The sequence below is a fragment of the Myotis daubentonii genome, chromosome 1 (assembly GCF_963259705.1).
Source record: "Myotis daubentonii chromosome 1, mMyoDau2.1, whole genome shotgun sequence".
Lineage (NCBI taxonomy): Eukaryota > Metazoa > Chordata > Mammalia > Chiroptera > Vespertilionidae > Myotis > Myotis daubentonii.
In genome coordinates, this window is record NC_081840.1 from 66,983,566 (window position 1) to 67,004,919 (window position 21,354).

The 21,354-nt window shown below is 43.9% G+C and overlaps 2 protein-coding genes, 1 non-coding gene and 1 pseudogene across 4 annotated transcripts in view; 1 reads left to right on the forward strand and 3 right to left on the reverse strand.

The window, feature by feature from the left end:
• The window catches only part of KNL1 (kinetochore scaffold 1), a 68,378-nt gene extending 64,290 nt beyond the window's left edge, over positions 1 to 4,088 (reverse strand). The window contains exon 1 of one of the 2 annotated variants that reach the window (XM_059704901.1): positions 3,763 to 4,086. The gene's annotated coding sequence lies outside the window, so the exon portion shown is untranslated. Of the gene's footprint in view, positions 1 to 3,762 lie in introns of both variants that reach the window. The other variant, XM_059704902.1, reaches the window with a different exon arrangement.
• Positions 3,346 to 16,036, reverse strand: LOC132225574 (apoptosis inhibitor 5-like; annotated as a pseudogene).
• TRNAS-GCU (transfer RNA serine (anticodon GCU)) lies at positions 4,224 to 4,305 on the forward strand. Its single transcript has one exon. It is a non-coding gene; the product is annotated as a tRNA-Ser (tRNA).
• On the reverse strand, positions 15,888 to 19,821 carry RPUSD2 (RNA pseudouridine synthase domain containing 2). The gene is made up of 3 exons (XM_059704903.1): positions 19,168 to 19,821; positions 17,760 to 18,056; positions 15,888 to 16,816 (listed from the first exon to the last, which is right to left on the reverse strand). The coding sequence occupies exons 1-3, from the start codon at positions 19,792 to 19,794 to the stop codon at positions 16,082 to 16,084; spliced, it is 1,659 nt and encodes a 552-aa protein (XP_059560886.1). The 5' UTR covers positions 19,795 to 19,821; the 3' UTR covers positions 15,888 to 16,081.
• Between the last annotated feature and the right edge of the window lie 1,533 nt (positions 19,822 to 21,354).

Consider the following 21,354-nt stretch of genomic DNA (forward strand, 5'->3'; position numbering starts at 1 on the left):
AATTTGCTGAATGAGTAATTAATAAATAATTCTTAAAAGTTACTTTATGATCACTGACTTGCATATTTTTTCTCTTTTTGAGAATATTTTAAAATTCATAACATATTCAAATTCACAAATAATGATATTAAATACTATCTAATCAGAACCACCTAAACATCTTCACTGTTTAAAATTAGCGAGCATCATTCCTGTCCAATCTATAAACTAGCTGGCACGTATGTGGAGAGATTAAAAAATTATTTAAGTCTCCTTTTAAAATTATTCTGTTTATCACATAACTATAAGTTCCAACTTCAACAGAATTAGGAGACCCTAGATTCCCATGTTAAGCCTCATTTATAAAATTCTGTTATGGCCTGGCCGGCTTGGCTCAGTAGTTGAGGGTCGACCTATGAACCAGAAGGTCACAGTTACACCTGGGGTGCTACTGTATACTCACAGAGATGTCCTGAGATATTTTAAAGTTTGTGAGAAATGGCAGTTCCCAACATGTCAGGCACTGCATGAACTACTAGCTCAAAATAGTACCTATTCGTATTACATTAGTTTTGATAACATATAGGATGTCCCCCCAAAATGTATACACACTTTGAATGATTATAAAGTCAGAATTTATTAACATACAGTTCATTTTCAAAATTTAAAAGAATCTACATAAATGAATATATATGTATGTGTATATATATATATACATATATATATGCATATATATATATGTATATATATATTTTTTGTCAATGGCTGTTTTCAAACTGATGACCATTCTGATCCAGGCACTGCTGAGAACTTGAAGCAATGGAATCACAAACATCAAAAATCATTTTGTTGAGTATTTGTGTGTCCTCAATTCGTCGAATGTTGCCAGTATCCCCATAAAAAGTCTAGTGGATAAATTTTTTGTTGTTGTTCAAAGCTTAGTCTAACTTCACCCTTTATTTTAAATCAGTTAAATCTGAAAAGAGCTGAAAATTAAGTGTTAAAGTGTAATCAGCTGTTAAAGTGTGAATAAATTTTGAGGGGGCAACACCCTGTGAATAATTATAAAGGCAGTGTTTGTACTTCAACTGCGTTTTTAGACTTCCAGTAGCATTTTAGGATGAACTTCCTTTGTTCAAAGCTTAGTCTGGCTGAAAAGAAACATTAACTGAGCTATCAGCTGTTAAAGTGTGTATACATGTTTTGGGGACACCCTGTATTATTGCAAAGCTGGGTCTTTGGCAGATGCTGTGATATAAAGCAGTTCTTTTAATCAATGTGGTATAGGAAATGAGGAAGGCAGTGGCCGATCTAACTCCAAGATTTGAAAAGCTGTGCAGTGCTCAACAGGCACACATATCCAATCTATAAAAATAAAAGTGTAATATGCTAATTAGACCAGACGTCCTTCCGGGCCAAGCCGCAGCGGGCAGCGGGTGGGGGGCAGCAGGTGGGGGCCAGACAGAAGTGGCAGAGGCCTGAGGCCATAGTGGTGGTGGGGGCCAAGCCCCTGGCACGAATTTTGTGCATCAGACCTCTAGTTAGTAAATAATTGTGATTATTAATAAAATTAAGCCCTAACCGGTTTGGCTCAGTGGATAGAGCATCGGCCTGCAGACTGAAGGGTCCCGATTCCGGTCAAGGGCATGTACCTTGGTTGTGGGCAAATCCCCTGTAGGAGGTGTGCAGGAAGCAGCTGATCGATGTTTCTAACTCTCTATCCCTCTCCCTTCCTCTCTGTAAAAAATCAATAAAAATATTTTTTTAAAGAATAAAATTAAAATATATTTTCCTTTAATTTATGTATATTATTATTTTTAAAAGGCTACTATGTAGTTAGGAAATACATTTGTTTCAACTTAATAGCAACTCTTTAAGTTGTCTGGACCTAACTATTTAACAAATGGAACCCATAAGTATTTCTTTTGGCTGAAAATTTAGGAACTACGAGTCTAAATAACCCAGAGGTCTGCAAACAAAGCTACTGGGCCAAATGAGGCCTTAAAAGTGGTGTGTGTGTGTGTGTGTGTGTTGTTTTTTTTACATTTTGAATGGGTTGTAGAAAACAAAACACAACAAATAAAAAAGAATATGTGACAGAGACCATGCCAGCGATCATGTAGTCTGCAAAGCCTGAAATATTTATTTTCTGGCTCCCTGTCCACTCCTGTACTTACACTAGCAATTACTAGAGTTAATGTGTTCCATGGCTTCCACTGACAGGCTCCCGCCCAGTGCTGTCCAACACAGTAGCTATTTAAACCTAAGTTAATAAAATTTAAAATTCCCTCCTTCAGTCACAGGGGCCACATTCCAGGTGCTCAAAGTCGCATGTGACTGAAGGGTGCCGAGCTGAACAGTGCAGATGTAAAACATTACCATCATCACGGAGCCTTCTACTGGACAGCTGCCCCACCAGTATCCAGAGTGGCTAATACAGTCAGTCTCTTACTTATCATCAAAAACACCACCAGCGCTACCAGGCCAAACATTTTTACTCGGTTTTCATCTCTTTGACATCTTGTACACATTCCCAGCCATCACACAGTCACGGAGAATCACACTGCTTTGAACTTGACCTTCAATTAGCAAAACCTTAGGGTACATTTACCTCCATGTCATTCCTCCAAGTTACAGCTCAGATGCCGCTTCTCCGGGACGCCTCCTTTCCTCTCCACAGTCAGAGGTACCAATCAGGCCCTCCTCTTCCGTGCCCCACACAACTGTGACTCGCCCTATGTTCCTTCACCTGGCTTGTACCCTAACCATTTGTGCACCCTGTTCCCTTTCTGGACTGTGGGCTCTTTTGGATTGGGGCCTCTGAACCAGCGGCTCCCCGCCCTAGCCTAAGGCAATATGACACCTGATACATAATCTGAGGAATTTGATTGATCTAATTCAATTGAAATGAAAGCTTCAATCTTAATATCTAGAGCAGCGGTTCTCAACCTGTGGGTCGCGACCCCTTGGGGGGGGGGGTCGAACGACCCTTTCACAGGGGTCGCCTAAGACCATCAGAAAACACATATATAATTACATATTGTTTTTGTGATTAATCACTATGCTTTAATGATGTTCAATTTGTAATAATGAAATTGGGGGTCACCACAACATGCGGAACTGTATTAAAGGGTCGCGGCATTAGGAAGGTTGAGAACCACTGATCTAGAGCGCAAGCTCTGCTTAGGCTTCTCTGACATGTCTGTGAACTTATGGGCAATTTTCAAAGATTTTTTTTTTTCCTTAAACTCTAGTATTAAGATAAACAAGCAAGAAAAAGGGGCTTTCACTCTGAGCTAATAATGGACAGAGGAAGGTTTGTGAAAGCTTATTTTTGGAGGACTAATACCGGCTTATTTGCTAATGTTATTTTATCTGCCGGAAACGGAGCGTCTGTTCGGTGCCGGTAGCAGCCCAAACTCTGTAAATAAACCACGACAGGCCGAGAGTGTGAAATCACTCGCTGCTGTCACGTCATTTACAGTCAAGAACAGACGGGATCGGAAACACGAACTGCGGGAGCTCCGCAGGGAAGAGCGGCGGGCGCGAGGACGGGCGGGGGAGCGCGGACCGCAGGCTGCGGCGGCCCGGGGACCCCGGGGCGGGCGGGAGCTGCTCGGGGGGAGGGCGGTGGCAGCAGGAGCCGGCCCGGCGCTTTCGGGGCCGCCGGGCTGAGGGCGCGTCCCCGGCCTCCCGCCCCGGACTTTCAGGGCCCCCAGACAATCCCAACTGCGCCCCCTCCGTCCCCGCCGGGAGCCCGGAACGAAAGCCCGTTCTCCTTACCTGCCGAGCCTCCCGTTTGACAAATTCTCCTCAGACCTTTGGGGGTCCGTGGTCATTAGCCAGTAGTTCTCCGCGGCCTCCGCGCAGCGCCGGGCAGCCTCCGGGCCGCTTTCAAATCTAACCGCCCAGATGCTGCGCAAGCGCAAAGCGGCTCTATGCGTCGGCTCCGCCCCTTAGGCGCCGGGGCAGCCCCCTTCCGAAGGCTCCTTTAACCCAGCTTCCTTTCCAGCCTGCACGCCCATTTTATCTCCTTCGGGGTTTCTCGTTGTCTACTAATTTTTTGTTGTTGTTGTTTCCCTCATTGCAGACCTCCCATATCGTGGGAGCAGCCATCTTCTTCTGATTACTTGGTATAAAAAAGATCCGCGCTTTGCTTCCGTACAAAATGGCGGCCATCATAATATTGCGTCACAGCCCCTAGTATTACTCCCTATAGCTACCAGGAAGAGGTAGGCTTCTGGGACGAGGTGGCCGAGTGGTTAAGGCGATGGACTGCTAATCCATTGTGCTCTGCACGCGTGGGTTCGAATCCCATCCTCGTCGGAAGTAACTTTTGCCTCAGATTTGAATAGACATATTTATTTGCGGAAATAAAATAGTTGAATAGATTCCAGTTGTGAATTTACTAGTCCATTTACTTTAGCACCACTAATCTCAGGTTTGAGATATTTAAAAGACAGCTTTTGGAGAGTTCTGACTTAACAGGTGAAGAAAAGGGAAAGAATACCGACAATGCAGCTAAAAATGCAAAGCCGTTCATCAATCTGGAGGTAAATAAACCTGATTTTAAGGCTGGTGTAATGGTTTTAGCTAACCTTAAGACTCAAAATCATGATTGCCTGGTAATGCTTACGGCAATTCGCATTTTGGTGCAGGAGCGCCTGACACAGGATGCAGCTGCTAAAGCAAATCAAACAAAATAGCAATTGCCCGTTGCTTTAGATAAGCATATTCTTGGTTTTGACACAGGACATGCAGTTTGTTTTTTTTCTTTTAAATATATTTTATTGATTTTTTACAGAGAGGAAGGGAGAGAGATAGAGAGTTAGAAACATCGATCAGCCGCCTCCTGCACATCTCCCACTGGGGATGTGCCCGCAACCCAGATACATGCCCTTGACCGGAATCGAACCCAGGACCCCTCAGTCCGCAGGCCGACGGTCCATCCACTGAGCCAAACCGGTTTCGGCTGTTTTTTTTCTTAAATACATTTTCATTGATGTCAGAGAGGAAGGGAGAGGGAGAGAAAGGTAGAAACATCAACGATGAGAGAGAATCATTGATCCAGTGCCTCCTGCACACCCCCTACTGGGGATCAAGCCCCCACCCCAGGCATGTGCGCTGAGGGGAAATCTAACGGTGACATCATGGTTCATAGGTCCACGCTCAACCACTGAGGGACACCAGCTGGCGGGGGAGATGCAGCTCTCAATAAAGCTGCTCAAATTCTGCAAGTGCTTCCCTGGCCAGGTTGCTGAGGTGGTTAGAGCGCCCTCCCCCTACATCAAGGTTGCAGGTTCAATCCCCAGTCAGGGCACACAAGAATCAATAAATGTGTAAATAAGTGATAGACACTGATCTTAACCTTTCCCTGAAATAGGTCTCTTTCTCTCTCTCTCTCTCTCTCTCTCTCTCTCTCTCTCTCTCTCTCTCTCTCTCTCTCTCTCTCTCTCTCTCTCTCTCTCTCTCTCACCTTTGCAGATGCTGTCCTTACTTCTCTCAGGAGCAAGCACCCACTCACCAATACCTCTTTCCCATCTACCCCTGCCTGGCTGGCTCCTGCTCCTTCATCATCAAGCCTCCCCTAGTCCTGCAGCCTAAAGCTTCCTCAGATTTCCTTTCAACTAGCCCATGTGTTCTCTCTTGCTTCAGGGCCTTTGGTCCCCTTCTAGATGCTCCAGTAGTCCCTGGGTTTCCCCCAGCACTTGCCAGACAGTATTTAAATTGATCATTAGCGCTGCAGCCTCTAAAGACGGCATCATTTTTCTGAGTTTTGCCTGCTTCTTGCAGTGATAACTTCCTATAGAAAATTGATAGGCCTATCTATGTGCTGAGTCTCTACAAATAAAAAGTAAGTGGATTCTCTCCTCAAATGAAAATCTTCAGCTGTGGAAGTTCTGAAAAGACAAAGCACTGGAAGTGTCTAGAGGTAAAAAAGAAAGGAGGGAGAGAGAGAGAGAAATTTTTAGTGAAAACTCACTTTTCTTTACCTCATTTCTGTACCTGTTTTTATGCTTAGTTCATTTGTGGTGTCTTTCATATGAATTGCAGTAAGACTTGCTCCAACAGTCCTTTTTTTTTTTTTTTTTTTTTTTTGCATTTATGGTCTCTTCATCTATGAGAACCATTTTACCTTTTTCTAAGAGAATCGAAAGAATCAACAACATACCAGATTATTTAAAAAGCCCCGGGGAGTGTGGGGGAATACTTGAATTAGTCATGGAAAAAGCAATTTATAAACTAAGGCAATATGAGAGTTAGAGGCGCCATCTACTGGACAGCAGCTACCGCAGGATTTGCACAAGATAGTTCTATAGAAAGGGCTGCTAGGTTTGGAAAGATCTCCATTACCCTCCCAAATTTGTCAACAAACCGCAGCTCAAGGAAACCACTCTCCATCAACACCAGGGTTCTTCTCCCCAAGTCCTATCCTGAACCATTGCAGGACCCCTCAACCTCTGGAAGGCCACTGGAGAAAAAAACATTGCAGTCAAATGCATTACCAAGATACTGCAGCTCTCTTAACAAACACTTCAGTGCCCCGGAATAGTTCTTCATTATCCCAGTCCAGTTTCAGGAAGAAGACCCATTATGTTTGGAGAATGAGGAGCTCTGCTAAGAACTGTCTAGTATTTAGTTGATGATGGTCTGCAGCTGGGCAGGCCCTTAGGGCAGTGATGGCGAACCTTTTGAGCTTGGCGTGTCAGCATTTTGGAAAACCCTAACTTAACTCTGGTGCCGTGTCACATATAGAAATTTTTTGATATTTGCAACCATAGTAAAACAAAGATTTATATTTTTGATATTTACTTTATATATTTAAATGCCATTTAACAAAGAAAAATCAAACAAAAAAATGAGTTTGCCTGTCACCTCTGACACACGTGTCACCTCTGACACGCGTGTCATAGGTTCGCCATCACTGCCTTAGGGTGTCAGAAGCCCTATATGACATAGCTCTGAAGAAAGAATTGAAATCAATGATTTTTATGTGTTTGTTTGTTTGTCTTCAGTTTTATTTAATTCTTGCAAGAAAAACCCAGACTCCAGGCTGAAAGACTTGCAAAGATTGATTCTGAGAGGCAGGCAATGACAGAAGTGAGTTCAGTCTGTTTCTTACCATTAGTTAAGTGTGGTCCCACTGGAGAACCAGCTCTGGGAAAACAGCCATGACAAGGCCTGGAGAGGTTCAAGAATGAATCCAGGCTTTCTTCTTTGAGTCTGCAAAACCAACCCGAAACATTTTTCTTTGCTCAATTCATTCCCTGAGCAGCATGCTATCATGTAAAAACACCCACCTTGCTATAACAGCTTCTGGGAATGTCTACTGAGCTAAAAATGAAATGATTTTTTGTTCATATTGAAGACCAATAGAGCAAAAACTGAAGTCTAGTTTGTAGTAACCTTGCTTAGGAAAGACAAAGTGAATAAACGCCAATAGGCTAGGGCAGTGGTCGGCAAACTGTGGCTCGCGAGCCACATGCGTCTCTTTGGTCCCTTGAGTGTGGCTCTTCCACAAAATACCGACTTCTGCACATGGGCCACGAAGTTTCAATCTCACTGTACATGCACGCCTGCACGTCATATTTTGTGGAAGAGCCACATTCAAGGGGCCAAAGAGCCGCATGTGGCTCGCGAGCCGCAGTTTGCCGACCACTGGGCTAGGGGAAAAGGGGAATAACACTTTTGATATCCATGCTTTGTTTGCTGAGATAGCTATGGATAGTTAACAAGCAACAACCAATTACACCTTTCCTTCTCATCATTTTGAGGAGGAGCAATGCCCTACATTTTAAATGTCATAGTAATTTTTTTCATTTGAAATCTCCAGAATGAAGTAAAACTGGCTTAAACCCAACCCCATAGGGTGAAGTTAATGGATGAAGGCAAGGCCTGGGGGCATAATCTAATGATTCCATTGAGTTAGAAACAGAAGCAGTAATTCCTTTTTTGATTGTGATACTATGAAGTAAGTTTTTCATATATCTCTTTGGACTAAATAAAATCCTTGACTCTTGAGTACTTTTCCCCCCTCTGCCTTTCTCAAAGATTGTTATCTGAATGTTTTGACTTGTTTTTGTCAATTCTAGATCAGCTGCCCAGCCAGCGTGGCTCAATGGTTGAGCTTCGACTGATGAACCAGGAGGTCACCATTCGATTTCTGATCAGGGCACATGACCAGGTTGCAGACTTAATCCCCAGTAGGGGCTGTGCAGGAGGCAGCCAATCCATGATTCTCTCTCATCACTGATGTTTCTATCTCCTTCTCCCTTCCTCTCTAAAAAAAATCAGTAAAAACATATTAAAAAAAAATAAATCTGGAATTTTCCAGCCCATCTTGTGGAAGCTGTATAACAAATATTCTGCATAACTGAATAGCGGCTTGGGTTCTTCATTGCCAGGATTCTCCTCGTTTTCTGCTTCTTCTGGAGGGAGGCATATATTCCAACAATTTATCGGTTTCCTTAGATTTGTTTCTAACCTTTCCATGTCACCACAAAATGAAATCGTCTCCATCAACAGTGCCAATGACTCCCAACTGTATATTGAGACTTTCCACTGGGGTAGTCAAGGACCTGAGGTCAGGGTGAACCTGCTCACAGAAGGCACAAACCTTGTACAATGCACATTTTTAGAGAAGAGGGGTGCCGCCTGCCAAACACACTGTAAGAGCTGATCCATACAGTCGGGATCTGCTGGGCTGAAGGTCTGTTCTAGGTCAGTCTGTTCAGCTACCAACTCTACAAATTGCTGTATTCCTTTCACTGTTTATTAGCTTTTTAACCCAGATAGTATCTTCATGAAGGGCAAATTCTTCATGAGTCACATCTTCTAGAACCTTTTTGGGTTCAGTTAGTATAAGTTCCTTTACTTCCTTTGTTAAGACTCCATCTGGTAAAGTCTTAAATTTTGTAGAAAAGATTATGATTGCTCATACTCTAAGAATGTCCTCTCCTTGAAGAATTAGGCTGAATAAGCCACCTAAAGTTCCTTTTGCATCCATCTTAAATAAAGTTAACAAGGCATGTTCACTAAGTTAAATTCTGCAGTCATCTGCAAAAGTCGTATTAGAATATCTGCCACTGGGGGAAGATTTTCTCTAGTGGCAAATTGAGGAAGCTCTTAACTGCCTGCCAGCACATTGATACATCTTCATTCTCACAAAGGACTGTGCATTGATAGCAGAAGCAGCCAACTCTGAAAAATGCTTAAAGAAGTTTGATATAAACTGAGCTACTAATCCTTTTTCCTTGGCACCACCTTTTACACCATCCAATATCACTTGATAGGTTTCCTTCCCTCACCCCCCACCCTCAATCCTCACCCAAGCACATGCTTACTGATTTTAGAGAGAGATCAATTGGTTGCCTCCAGTACATGCCCAGATGGGAGATCGAACCCGAAACCTAGGTATGTGCCCTGACCTGGAATTAACCTGCAACCTTTTGGTGTATGGGGTGATGCTCTAGCCTACTGAGCCGCCCGGCCCACGCGCTCTGTGCCATTGGCCAGGATGCCATAATCCTGGTAAACCTCTTCCACGGTCAGAGTGGTCAACAGGTCCTTGTCGTTGCAGTCCTCACCAGTGCCATCACTGCCTCTGATGAGCCCAGGAGCTGCACTATTAAGCTCTCAGCTGCAGCCAGTCACTTTACCAGGCAATTCCTAATTGTTCTGATGATAAAAATGTTGCCGTTTTGAAAACATGAACAAGCTTCAAATGAAAAGAGAGTATACAGAGTGTTTAGAGGAAAAGTAATATTATCTCTATTCACAGAAGTCATGGGAAAAAAAATACACATACCTACTTTAAGAATCCACAAAAAAAAAAATATTAAGCTAATAAATCAGCAAAGTTGCAGGATATAAAATCAACACAAAGTCAGTTGTAATCTGATACATTAGCAATGAACAATCCAAATATAAAATTAAGAAAACAATTCCATTTAAAATAGCATCAAAAAGAATAAAATATTTAGGAATAAATTTAACAAAGGAGGTATAACACATACACTGGAAATGACAAAACATTGCTAGAGGAAATGGGACTACATCAAACTTAAAAACTTTTGTGTATCAAAGGGCATAATCAACAGAACAAAAAGAATGAGGATGGGAGAAAATATTTGCAAATCCTATTTCTGTAAGGGTTAACATTCAGAACATGTAAAGAACACGGATGGAATTCAACAACAACAAAATCAAATAACTCTACTAAAAAATGCACAAAGACTTGAATAGACATTTCTCTAAGATATACAAATGGCCTAGAAGCAAATGAAAAGATACTCAATGTCACTAATCACCAGAGAAATGCAAATCAAAACTATGATGAGATATTGCCTCACACCCGTTAGATCCCTACTATATATAAAAAAAAAACACACAAAAAAACCCTCCAGAAAATAATATGTTGGTGAGGATGTAGAGAAATTGGAAGCCTTGTGCATTGTTAGGATTATAAAATGATGCAGCTGCTATAGAAAACAGTATGGAAGTTTCCTCGAAAAATTACAAGTAGAACTATCACAGGATTCAACAATCCATTTATAGATATATACCCAAAAGAATTTAAAGTGGGATATTTAAGAGGTATTTGCACAGGACTGGCCAGCGTGGCTCAATGGTTGGGCATTGACCTATGAACCAGGAGGTCATGGTTCGATTCCCGGTCAGGCCACATGCCCAGGTTGCGGGCTCAATCCCCAGTTGGAGGTGTGCAGGAGGCAGCTGAACAATGATTCTCATCATTGATGTTTCTCTCTTTCTCTCCCTCTTCCTTCCTCTCTGAAATGAATAAAAATATTTCTTTTAAAGGAAAAGGTGTATGGGAAATCCTATTTCTTAAATTAGGACTCATTTTTTAAAAAAAATATTTTATTGATTTTTTTACAGAGAGGAAGGGAGAGGGATAGAGATAGAAACATCAATGAGAAACACCGATCAGCTGCCTCCTGCACACCTCCTACTGGGGATGTGCCCGCAAGCAACCAAGGTACATGCCCTTGACCGGAATCAAACCTGGGACCTTTCAGTCCGCCAGCTGACGCTCTATCCACTGAGCCAAACCATTTAGGACTAAAAAATATTTTTTAAAAAAGAGGTATTTGCACACCCATGTTAACAGCAGCACTATTCACAATAACCAAGAGGTGGAAGCAACCTGTGTCCATAAATGGATCAAGGGATAAACAAGATGTGATATACACACACAATGGAGTATTACTCAGCCTTAATAAATAAGGAATCCTGTCATGTTACAACATGGATGTACCTTGAGGACACTATGCTAAGTGAAATAAGCCAACCACAAAAAATTAAAGTGTATGATTCCACTTATATGAGGTATCCAAAGTAGTCAAATTCATAGAAACAGAAAGTAGAATGGTGGTTGCCAGGGCCTAGGGGTAGGAGAGGAAAGGGGAGTTGTAGAATTTCAGTCATGCAAGAGGAGAAAATTCTGGCGATGTTTCACAACAATGTGAATATACTCAACATTACTAAACTGTACACTTAAAAATGGCTAGAATGATAACATTTTTTACCACAATAAAAAATTAAATTTAGCCCTGACTGGTTTGGCTCATTGGATAGAGTGTCAGCCTGTGGACTCAAGGGTCCCGGGTTCGATTCCAGTCAAGGGCATGTATCTTGGTTGCAGGCACATCCCCAGTGAGGGGGTATGCAGGAGGCAGTTGATCGATGTTTCTCTCTCATCGATGTTTCTAACTCTCTATCCCTCTCCCTTCCTCTCTGTAAAAAATCAATAAAATATATATTTTTAAAAAAACTAAATTTAAAAAATCTCATCACCACCCTGGCTGGTGTAGGTCCTGTGCACCAAAAGATTGCCGGTTCATTTCCTGATCAGGGCACATGCCCAGGTTGTGGGCTTGATCCCTGGTAGGGAGAGTGCAGGAGGCAGCCAATCAATCTCACATCGATGTTTTTCTTTTCTCTCTCTCTCTCTCTTAAAATCAATACAAACATTTTTTAAAGCATATTCATTTAATTTGTCTTTTTAAATCCTCACCCAAGGATATTTCTTCCATTGATTTTTAGAGAGTAAGGAGGGAGGGAGGGAGGGTTGGGGGGGAGAGAGAGAAAAACATCGATGTGAGACACATCAATTGGTTGCTTCCCACACACGCCCCAAGCCATGGCCAGGGATGGAACCTGCAACCGAGATATGTGCCCTTGACTGGAATTGAACCCGACATTTTAAAATTTTATTTTATTGATTTTTTACAGAGAGGAAGGGAGAGGGAGAGTCAGAAACATCGATGAGAGAAACATTGATTAGCTGCCTCCTGCACGCCCCCTACTGGGGATGTGCCCGCAACCAAGGTACATGCCCTTGACCGGAATTGAACCTGGGACCCCTCAGTCCGCAGGCCAAAGCTCTATCTGCTGAGCTAAACTGGTCAGGGCGAACCCAAGACATTTTGGTGCACTGGCCAACGCTCTAACCACTGAGCACACCGGCCAAGACCAAATCATATTTCTGATAAGGGGTTAATATTTAAAAATATAAGGAAGTCAACTCTATAGCAAAACAAACAAAACACCCAAATAAGCTGATTTAAAAGTGGGCAAAGGATTTCAATAGATGTTTCTCCACATAAGACATACAAATGACTAGGTTCAGAGAACTTTCAGGGTGGTGAACAAGAAGGCATCCACATATACAGGGGGTGGCATACCCTGAGCAATATGGGGTCAGAAGCACCCGTGCTCAAGACCCTTCCAGACCTTATCCTATATATCTCTTCACCTGGCCATCGATTTGTATCCTTTAATATCCTTTGTATTAAATCAGTAAGCTAGCAAATAAACTATTTTCCTGAGTTCTGTGAGCCATTCTAGTAAATGACTGAACCTGAGGAGAGGGTTGCGAGAATCTCTAGTTTATGGTTGGTCAGAAGCACAGGTGATAAGCTGAACCTGAGACTGGCAATGCAGGAATGACCCTCTCTCCAGGTAGACAGTGTCAGTATTGAGTTAAAACTATAGGTCACCTAGCTGTCTCAGAGAATTGCTTGGCGTGGGGAAACCACCACACGTTTGAAGTATAGAGTATTCTATGAGTAGTGAGTAAAGGAAAATGAGATGTTCTTTTTAGGTATCTAACACAGTCAAACACATAGAAGCAGAGAGTAGAATATGATATCAGGGGTTGGGAGCAGGGGAAGTGGGGAATTGCTATTCAATAGGTATAAACTTTCAGTTATGCAAGATGATTACATTCTAGAGATCTGCTGTTCAACATTTGTATTTATAGTTAACAATACCATACTGGACACATAAAATGGTATATCGCATGTGAAGTGTTATCACACAAAAAAGGAAATTAAAACTTTCATGAATGAAAGGACACTACCAATAAAATGTACAGAAAACCTGTAAAATGGAAGAAAATATTTGCAAATCATATATCTACGGTCTCATATCCAAAATATATAAAGAACTCATAACTTAACAACAAAAGGGAAAACAACCTAATTCAAAAATGGGCAGTCCTAGCTGGTTTGGCTGTGGATAGAGCGTCAGCCTGTGGACTGGGGGTCCTGGGCTCGATTCTGGTCAAGGGCACATGCCTGTGTTGCAGGCTTTCAATCCCCAGTAGTGGGCATGTAGGATGCAGCCAACCAATGAGTCTCTCTCATCATTAATGTTTCTATCTCTCTCTCCCTCTCCCTTCTTCTCTGAAATCAATAAAAAAAAATTTTTTTTTTAAAAAAATGGGCAGAAAAGAGCCCTGGCCAATGTGGCCCAGCTGACTGAGCATCATCTCATATACCAAGAGGTCACTGGTTTGATTCCTGGTCAGGGCACATGTCCAGGTTTTAGGCTCAATCCCTGGAAGGGAGTGTGCAGGAGGCAGTCAATTGATGTTTCTCTCTCACACTGATCTTTCTATCTCCCTCTCTCTCTAAAATCAATAAAAACATTTTTCAAATGGGTTAAAAACCTGAATAGACATTTCTCCAAAGAAGATATATAAATGGCCAACAAGCACATGCAAAGATGATAAACAGTATTAATCAATAGAGAAATGCAAATCAAACAAGATTAAGACTTCACTAGGGAAATGCAAGTGAAACAAGATTGTAAGACTTCACTAGGCTAACTATAATTAGAACAACAGAAAATGAGAATTGGTGAGGATGTGGAGAAAATGGAAACCTGTGTTGTCAATGGGAATGTAAAATGGCTCAGCCACTGTGGAAAAGTTTCATGACTCCTCAAAAAGTTAAACATAGAATTACCATATACTCAGCAATTCTACTCCTTGGTACATACTAAAGAACGAATTAAAAATACAAATTCGAACAAAAATTTGTACACAAATGTTCATAACAGCACTATTCACAACAGCCAAAAGGTGGAAATAACCTAAATGTCCATTAACTGATGACATGTAGTGTACTCATACAATGGAATATTATTCAGCTATAAAAAGGGTTGAGGTACAGATGCATACTATAAATTGGATGAACCTTGAAAACATTATGCTAAGCAAAAGATACACACAAAAGATCTTTTATTGTATGGTCCCATTTATTGTTTTATAATTTTAAAAAAATGTTTTTATTAATTTCAGAGAGGAGGGGAAAGGGAGAAAAGACAACATCAATGATGAGAATCATTGATCAGCTGCCCCACACTGGGGATCAAGCCTGTGACCTGGGCATGTGCCCTGACCAGGAATTGAACCATGACCTCCTGGTTCATGGGTTGATGCTCAACCACTAAGCCACACTGGCTAAGCATATGATTCCATTTAAAATATATATTTTATTGATTTTTTACGGAGAGGAAGGGAGAGGGATAGAGAGTTAGAAACATCGATGAGAGAGAAACATTGATCAGCTGCCTCTTCGCAACCAAGGTACATGCCCTTGGCAAACAAGGTACGAACCTGGGACCCTTGAATCCACAGGCTGACGCTCTATCCACTGAGCCAAACCGGTTAGGGCAAGTATGATTCCATTTATATGAAGTGTCTAGAGTAGGCAAATCCATCGAGTCAAAAAGTAGATTAATGACCCTGGCCTATATATAGCTCAGTGGCTGGAATGTCAGCCTATGCACTAAAGGGTCACAGATTCTATTTGGGTTAAGGGCATGTACCTGGGTAGCAGGTTGAATGCCCACCCTGGTCAGGGTACATGTGGGAGGCAATCAATGTGTCTCTCTCATATCCATGTTTCTCTCTCTCTCTCTCCCTCCCTCCCTTCCTCCCTCCTTCCATCTCTCTGAAAAATCAATGGGAAAAATATTCTCAGGTAAGGATTAACAGGGAGACAAAAGTAAATTAATGGTTACCAGTGGCTGGGAGGAAGGGGAAATGGGGAATGACTGCTTATTGGGTATGGGTTTCCTTTTGGGTGATGAAAATGTTTTGGAACTAGAAAAGGGTAATGGTTGCAAACACTGAATGTGCTAAATGCCACTAAATAGTATACAATTATGGTTAATTGTATGTTATGTTAAAAAAAAAAAGGCCCTGACCTGGTAGCTCAGTTGGTGTCTCAATACACCAAGGTTGCAGGTTCGATCCCATCAGGGCACATACAAGAATATATAAATAAGCAGAACAAATTGATGGTTTTCTCTCTCCCCCTTCTTATCTCTCTTAAAAAAAGGAAGAAGCCCTTGCTGGTTTGGCTCATTGGATAGAGCATTGGTCTGCAGACTGAAGGATCCCAGGTTCGATTCTGATCACGGGCACACGCCTGGGTTGCAGGCTCAATCCCCAGTAGTGGCGTGCAGGATGCAGCCAATCAATGAGTCTCTCATCATTGATGTTTCTCTCTCTCTCTCCCTTTCCCTTCCTCCCTGAAGTCAATAAAAATATATATAAAGAAAAAAAGCAGTAAGAAAACCAGACTCACAAGGTATAAGGTATAAGCAAAAGGTACACATTTACAAACCAAAAAGTTCCCAAACTAGCTGGAGGTAGCAAGTATAAGCAGTTCCTTTAAGTGCCCAACTTTACTCCTTATAGAAACATTAAGTACCAGCTGAATGAGGTCAGTTCTTACTCCATGGCTTCTTCCAACCCAAGAAGTGACCCTGCCATAGGCCACAGCTCTCAGTCCTCTTGCCAGTCATCCTGTGCCCAGGTAGGCATGGGTGAAGAGTACTCAAAACCTGGCCCTTTATAGCGCAGGGCGTGCAGAAACATCACAAGGTCCTGGGGCAAGGGGTCCTGTCGCACCAGTCGGCACTCTGCACAGAGGGGGTCTATTTCTTGATTCACAACATCTGTTTCTGCTGCATTCCCTGGTGCCAGGGCCTTTGTGTCCAGATCCTGAGGGGCTGCCTCAAGTACTCCATCCATCTTTTGAGCAGATGCAGCCAAGTCTTCTAGGTGGTCCTTGCCGAGCTCTGAGGAGGGAGCGGTAGAGTCTGAGAGTCCTGGGGACAGATCACCTTCACAGAGATCTAGCACATCCAGGCTCTGTTTGGCTTGGTGTTCTGCAACCAGGTCCCGTAGCAGCTCCTCATCTGTCTTGGGAATGTGGCCACCTCGGCCCCGGGAGGGGCCCCAGGCCCCTGAGTTGTAGATGGGGTCATTAAGGATGGGGTGGCCCAGGAACTGGAGGTGGACTCGGATCTGGTGAGTGCGACCTGTGAGCGGCCGACACCGCACCACACTGGAGTGGCCGTTGTAGCTCAGTCTCTGGAACACTGTCTCACAGGGTTTGCCCCGAGTATCTACACGGCACACCCCTACCTTGTAAGATACTACCAAGATGGGTTCCTTGCAGGTCACTTCCTCGGAGGGGAACTCCCCCTCCACTCGGCAGACATATTCCTTTTCCAGCTACACAGGAGGGAAGAGGGAGAAAATCAGCACAAAGCCTAAACTCATGAAGCCCAGACCCACTGCAAGCGGTGAGGAATGCAACAGTGCCAGGCAGAAGAGAACGCAAACCCCACCTCCATCATTTGCCAGTTTCAAGATTTTGAGTACATTACTTAGCCTCTTTAAATACCATTAACTTGTCTAGAAAAAGTAAGATTAGAAAAGCATTAACCTCAAAGGGCTGTTATAAGGATTCAGTAAGTTAGGCTCTAATGTACTTGGTACTTAGTCTGATATACAGTAAGCACTCAATAAATGTATCATAATCAGATCCAGAATTACAAGTCTCAAGACCACAATCAGTACCACTTAATTATTCTACCCAAGCCTCTTCTAATTTCATTCACAATCTTTCCACCAATGAGGCTCTCCCCAAAACCTTGAAAACCTTGCTCAGCCTGTTGGCACTGGAAAACTTCAAAAGAACTGCCCTGGCCGGTTTGGCTCAGTGGAAGGAGTGTCGCCCTGCGGACTGAAGGGTCCCAGGTTCGATTCCGGTCAAGAGCATGTACCTTGGTTGCGGGCACATTCCCAGTGGGAGGTGTGCAGGAGGCAGCTGATTGATGTTTCTCTCTCATCGACGTTTCTAACTCTCTATCCCTCTCCCTTCCTCTCTGTAAAAAATCAATAAAATATATTTAAAAAAACACACCAAAAAACCCCCAAAAACCTTCAAAAGAGCTAACTACCAAGATAGGCAGTGTATGCCATCTCTAAAAATCTCTTGAAACATAAGAGATAATAACCTGTTTTGGGTACTTTAGGTGTTGACCTCCCTGAAGGTAGGAAGCCTGGGCAGAAAAATACGAAGGCCCACTTCAGATAGAAGTCAGTGTTGCCCTTTTGACACAGCATTTGTGAGCCCAGAAAGTGACGTGCGTGAAACAAAAGCCAGGCTCACCTGCCGGTCCCGAACTTGCTCATGTATCCTCTCTGAAACAGCTGCTGTCTTGGCAAACATGAGGACCCCCGAGGTGAGGCGGTCGAGCCGATGCAGTGGGTGTAGCTCCTTAAGCTGGTGCTCCTTGCCCAGGATGAAGATGACCGTGTTGTGCCGGAAGCGGCCACAGGGGTGGACAGGAATGGAAGAGGGCTTGTCTACAACCACCATGTCTTCACTCTCAGCCAGCAGGCGGATAGGCTCTGCCGTGACTGGTGGCTCGTGCCTGTGCACTGTGTTCCGCAAGAAGTCATTGTCCTGCCGATGACACAGGCAATTGTTCAGCCCAGGGACTAGCAACCTATAATCAGTCAACCCCCCACACAGCTTCCTCTCTTATTTATTGACACGGAAGAATGGTCAGAGTATATCCTTACACAAAAAGCGGTATGCACAGTGCATATTCATTTTGTAAAAATGCAGACAGACAGCGGGCACTGAAAAAGAACTAGAAGGATAAGGCACAAAAAGGTTAATGGTACTGTCTGCAGGTGATGAGATTATGGGTGGTTTTTTATTTTGCTTATTTGTATTTTCTCTACAATAACGTTATATCTAAAGATAATTTCACTGAACTTCTCTAAGCCTTAGTTCCCTTATCTATAACATGTGACAGCTAGACCAGACGCTTGCTTTTCAAAATTGGGATGGGAGAGAGGACTCAAGTCACTCATTCCCCAAATGTTGAGATCCCTTGTCTCCCCTCACAACCTGGTGAGCCAGGGGTGTCTGGGACCTCTTAACTGTGAAGGAATTTTAAAGAAGGGTCAAAAGTACTGGGCTAGACAGCTCTAGTCTTTGTCCCGGACAGTTCACAATTCTATCAGGACAGTTCACAATTCTATCATCTTAGTCTCTATAATAAATCATTTAAGTAGTTATAACAGCACAGGCTCTGGAGGTGACACTGTTGCCTTACCTCTGTGAGGTTTACCTTAATTTAGTTTCCTCACAGGTAAAATGAGGTGGCAATACCTACCCCACAAGGCAATCGATAAAATTAAATGTTATTAAAGTTCTCAAAATGCCTAACTCTGTACCCAGTAAGGAGACATAAATAGCTCTACTATACTATTTGTACAGAGATCCACAATGCAAAATAGAAAGTGATCAATGTCCGTGCCAGTGGCACAGACTGCATAAAAGGAGCCACAAGAATTCCAACTTCTATGCTTTGGAAACAAGAAAACAGTGTTTCTGAAGCACTGAGGCTGCTTGCGGCGATGGGGTGGGAGGAGAGGGCTTTGAGACTGTTTCAAGTGAAAATGAGAAAGCCTCGGAATTACCCCGATTTTACTCCAGTACCTATGGCCACTAACTCAGGGGAAAAAATCCCTGCCCCCTTCAGACCGGCCCATCAGGACTCCACCTTGAGCACGATGCTGAGGTCTTGGACCGGCTCCTCGTTGAGGCGCAGGCGCCCCGCTCGGACCGCGGCCTCGTAGTAGGCCAAGGGCTGGGCTCGGAACTCGGTACTGAAGACGTGCAGCAAGCTGCGGCCCACCCAGCGGCCTTTGCAGTAGGTTCGGAAGTCAAAGTAATAGGGCCGCACTTTGCGCAGGCCGCCCTCGAAGTAGTAGCTGGTCTCTGCAAAGTGCTCATCGCCGAAGCTCACCCCTGCCCGCCGCTTCTTCGGGGGCGGCACGACGCGCTCCCCGGGCGCGCCCCGCCGCTTCTTGCGCTTGCCCGGGCCCGGCGCTGCAGCCGGGGCCTGCTCCTCGCTCCCCGCCACCTGCTTCCCTACCCCCGGGGCCAACTCCACTCCCGCGGCTGCCGGCTCCGGGCGCCCTAGGGGTTGCTCGACCCTCGCGTCGCCGCCCGCGTCTCCGTTTAGCTGAGCCGGAGCCCTCCGCTCGCTCGCCGCCTCCGCCCCGGGGGAGAGCATGTCCGCCATCCGGCCTCCGCGGCCACCCCACGTCCTGGCAAGGCTGCGGCACGGGAGGCTCAAACTCGGCGGCACGAGACCCCGGAGCCACCCGCAGCCGCCCAGTCTCATAACCACGCGGGCGCCGCTGCTGGGTCGCGATCTGAAGACGTCACTCAGCACCAGCCAATCAACGAGGCCCAACGGGGACAGCGAAGGGAGGAAGTGAGTTGAATGACTGGCGTGGCGAGTTGAGAGGCTGTGAGGGAGACTCGCCAAAAGCATTGAATTCATGTAGATATACTCAAAGTTCCTTGGTTATGGAAAAGCTCCTGGAAGGAACATAGTGAAAACAAACAGACTTTAAAACAAACGGAGCGCTGAATTCCGAATATGCTAGGCATCTCTAAGCATTGTGTTGTATGCTTTCAAAGAATGGAGCTCTTCCCAGCGTCCCTTGCACCTTGCACATTGGTGTATCCTCTGGGCTCTAACGGGCAGGCAGAGCCTTTGGCACCCGAGGCACACAGCAGTGGAAGCAAGCATCGTGTCTGACAAGATAGAATTGGAGGCATCTGATTCAGGGGCTCGCAGGGGCGGAGGTGCTTGTGCCCAGTTCCCAGTCAGCAGTGCCAGCTGCAGTGGCAGTGTGGTGTTACTGTATTTATATACCACAACTTCGTTATCCACTCACCTATGGGTAAGCACTTAGGTTGCTTCCATATCTTAGCTATTGTAAATAGCCAAGTTTGTTTGGTGAGCAGGAAATCAGAGAAAAGGACATAAGCGCGTCAAGAGACCATGGAGTAGTTTTGTTTTTCTTTATCTTTATTGCTGAAAGTATTATACATGTCCCCTGTTCCCCCCCCCCCATTGACCCCTTCCTCCCCACTCCCGCCCCCTCCCCAGGCCTTCACCCCACTATTGTCTGTGTCCATGAGTTATGCATATATGCATGTAAGTTCTTCAGTTAATGTCTTCCTCCCCCTACCTCTTTCCCTCTGAGATTCATCCGTGTGGTGCATGCTTTCATGTCTCTGGATCTATGTGTATTTTGTTTGTCAGTTTGTTTTATTCATTCGATTCCACATATAATGAGGTCATTGTAATATCTGTCTTACTCCGACTAGCTTATTTCACTCAGCATAATTCTCTCCAGGTCCATTTGAAATCCCTCTTTTTTACAGCTGTATAGTATTCCATTGGGTAAGTGTACCACAGCTTTTTTATCCACTCATCTATTGATGGGCACTTAGGCTGTTTCCAGATCTTAGCTATTGTAAATAATGGTGCTATGAAATAGGGGTAGGTATTTTCTTTCTGATTGGTATTTCAGGCTTCTTAGATATATTCCTAGAAGTGGGATCACTGGGTAAAATGGCAGTTCCGTTTTTAATTTTTTTTGGAAACTCTGCCTGTTTTCCATTCCCACCAGGAGAACATTGAAAAAAATGTAGTAGGGTTCCTTTTTCTCCACATCCTTGCTAGCACTTGTTGATATATTGATGGCCATTCTAGCAGGTCATTTTAATCATACTCAATGGGCAAAAACTAAAACCATTTCCCCTAAGAACAGAAACAAGACAGAGTTTCACCACTTTTATTCAACATAATATTGGAAGTCCTAGCTATAGCAATCAGACAAGAAGAAAAAATAAAAGACATCCAAATTGGAAAGGAGGATTAAAACAG

Coding starts and splice junctions, on each gene's coding strand:
- RPUSD2 (XM_059704903.1), bottom strand. CDS start 19,794: ATGAGACTGGGCGGCTGCGGGTGGCTCCGGGGTCTCGTGCCGCCGAGT. Junction 18,057..19,167: donor ACCTCAGCATCGTGCTCAAG/GTGGAGTCCTGA, acceptor TGTCATCGGCAG/GACAATGACTTCTTGCGGAA. Junction 16,817..17,759: donor AGCAAGTTCGGGACCGGCAG/GTGAGCCTGGCT, acceptor CCTCCTGTGTAG/CTGGAAAAGGAATATGTCTG.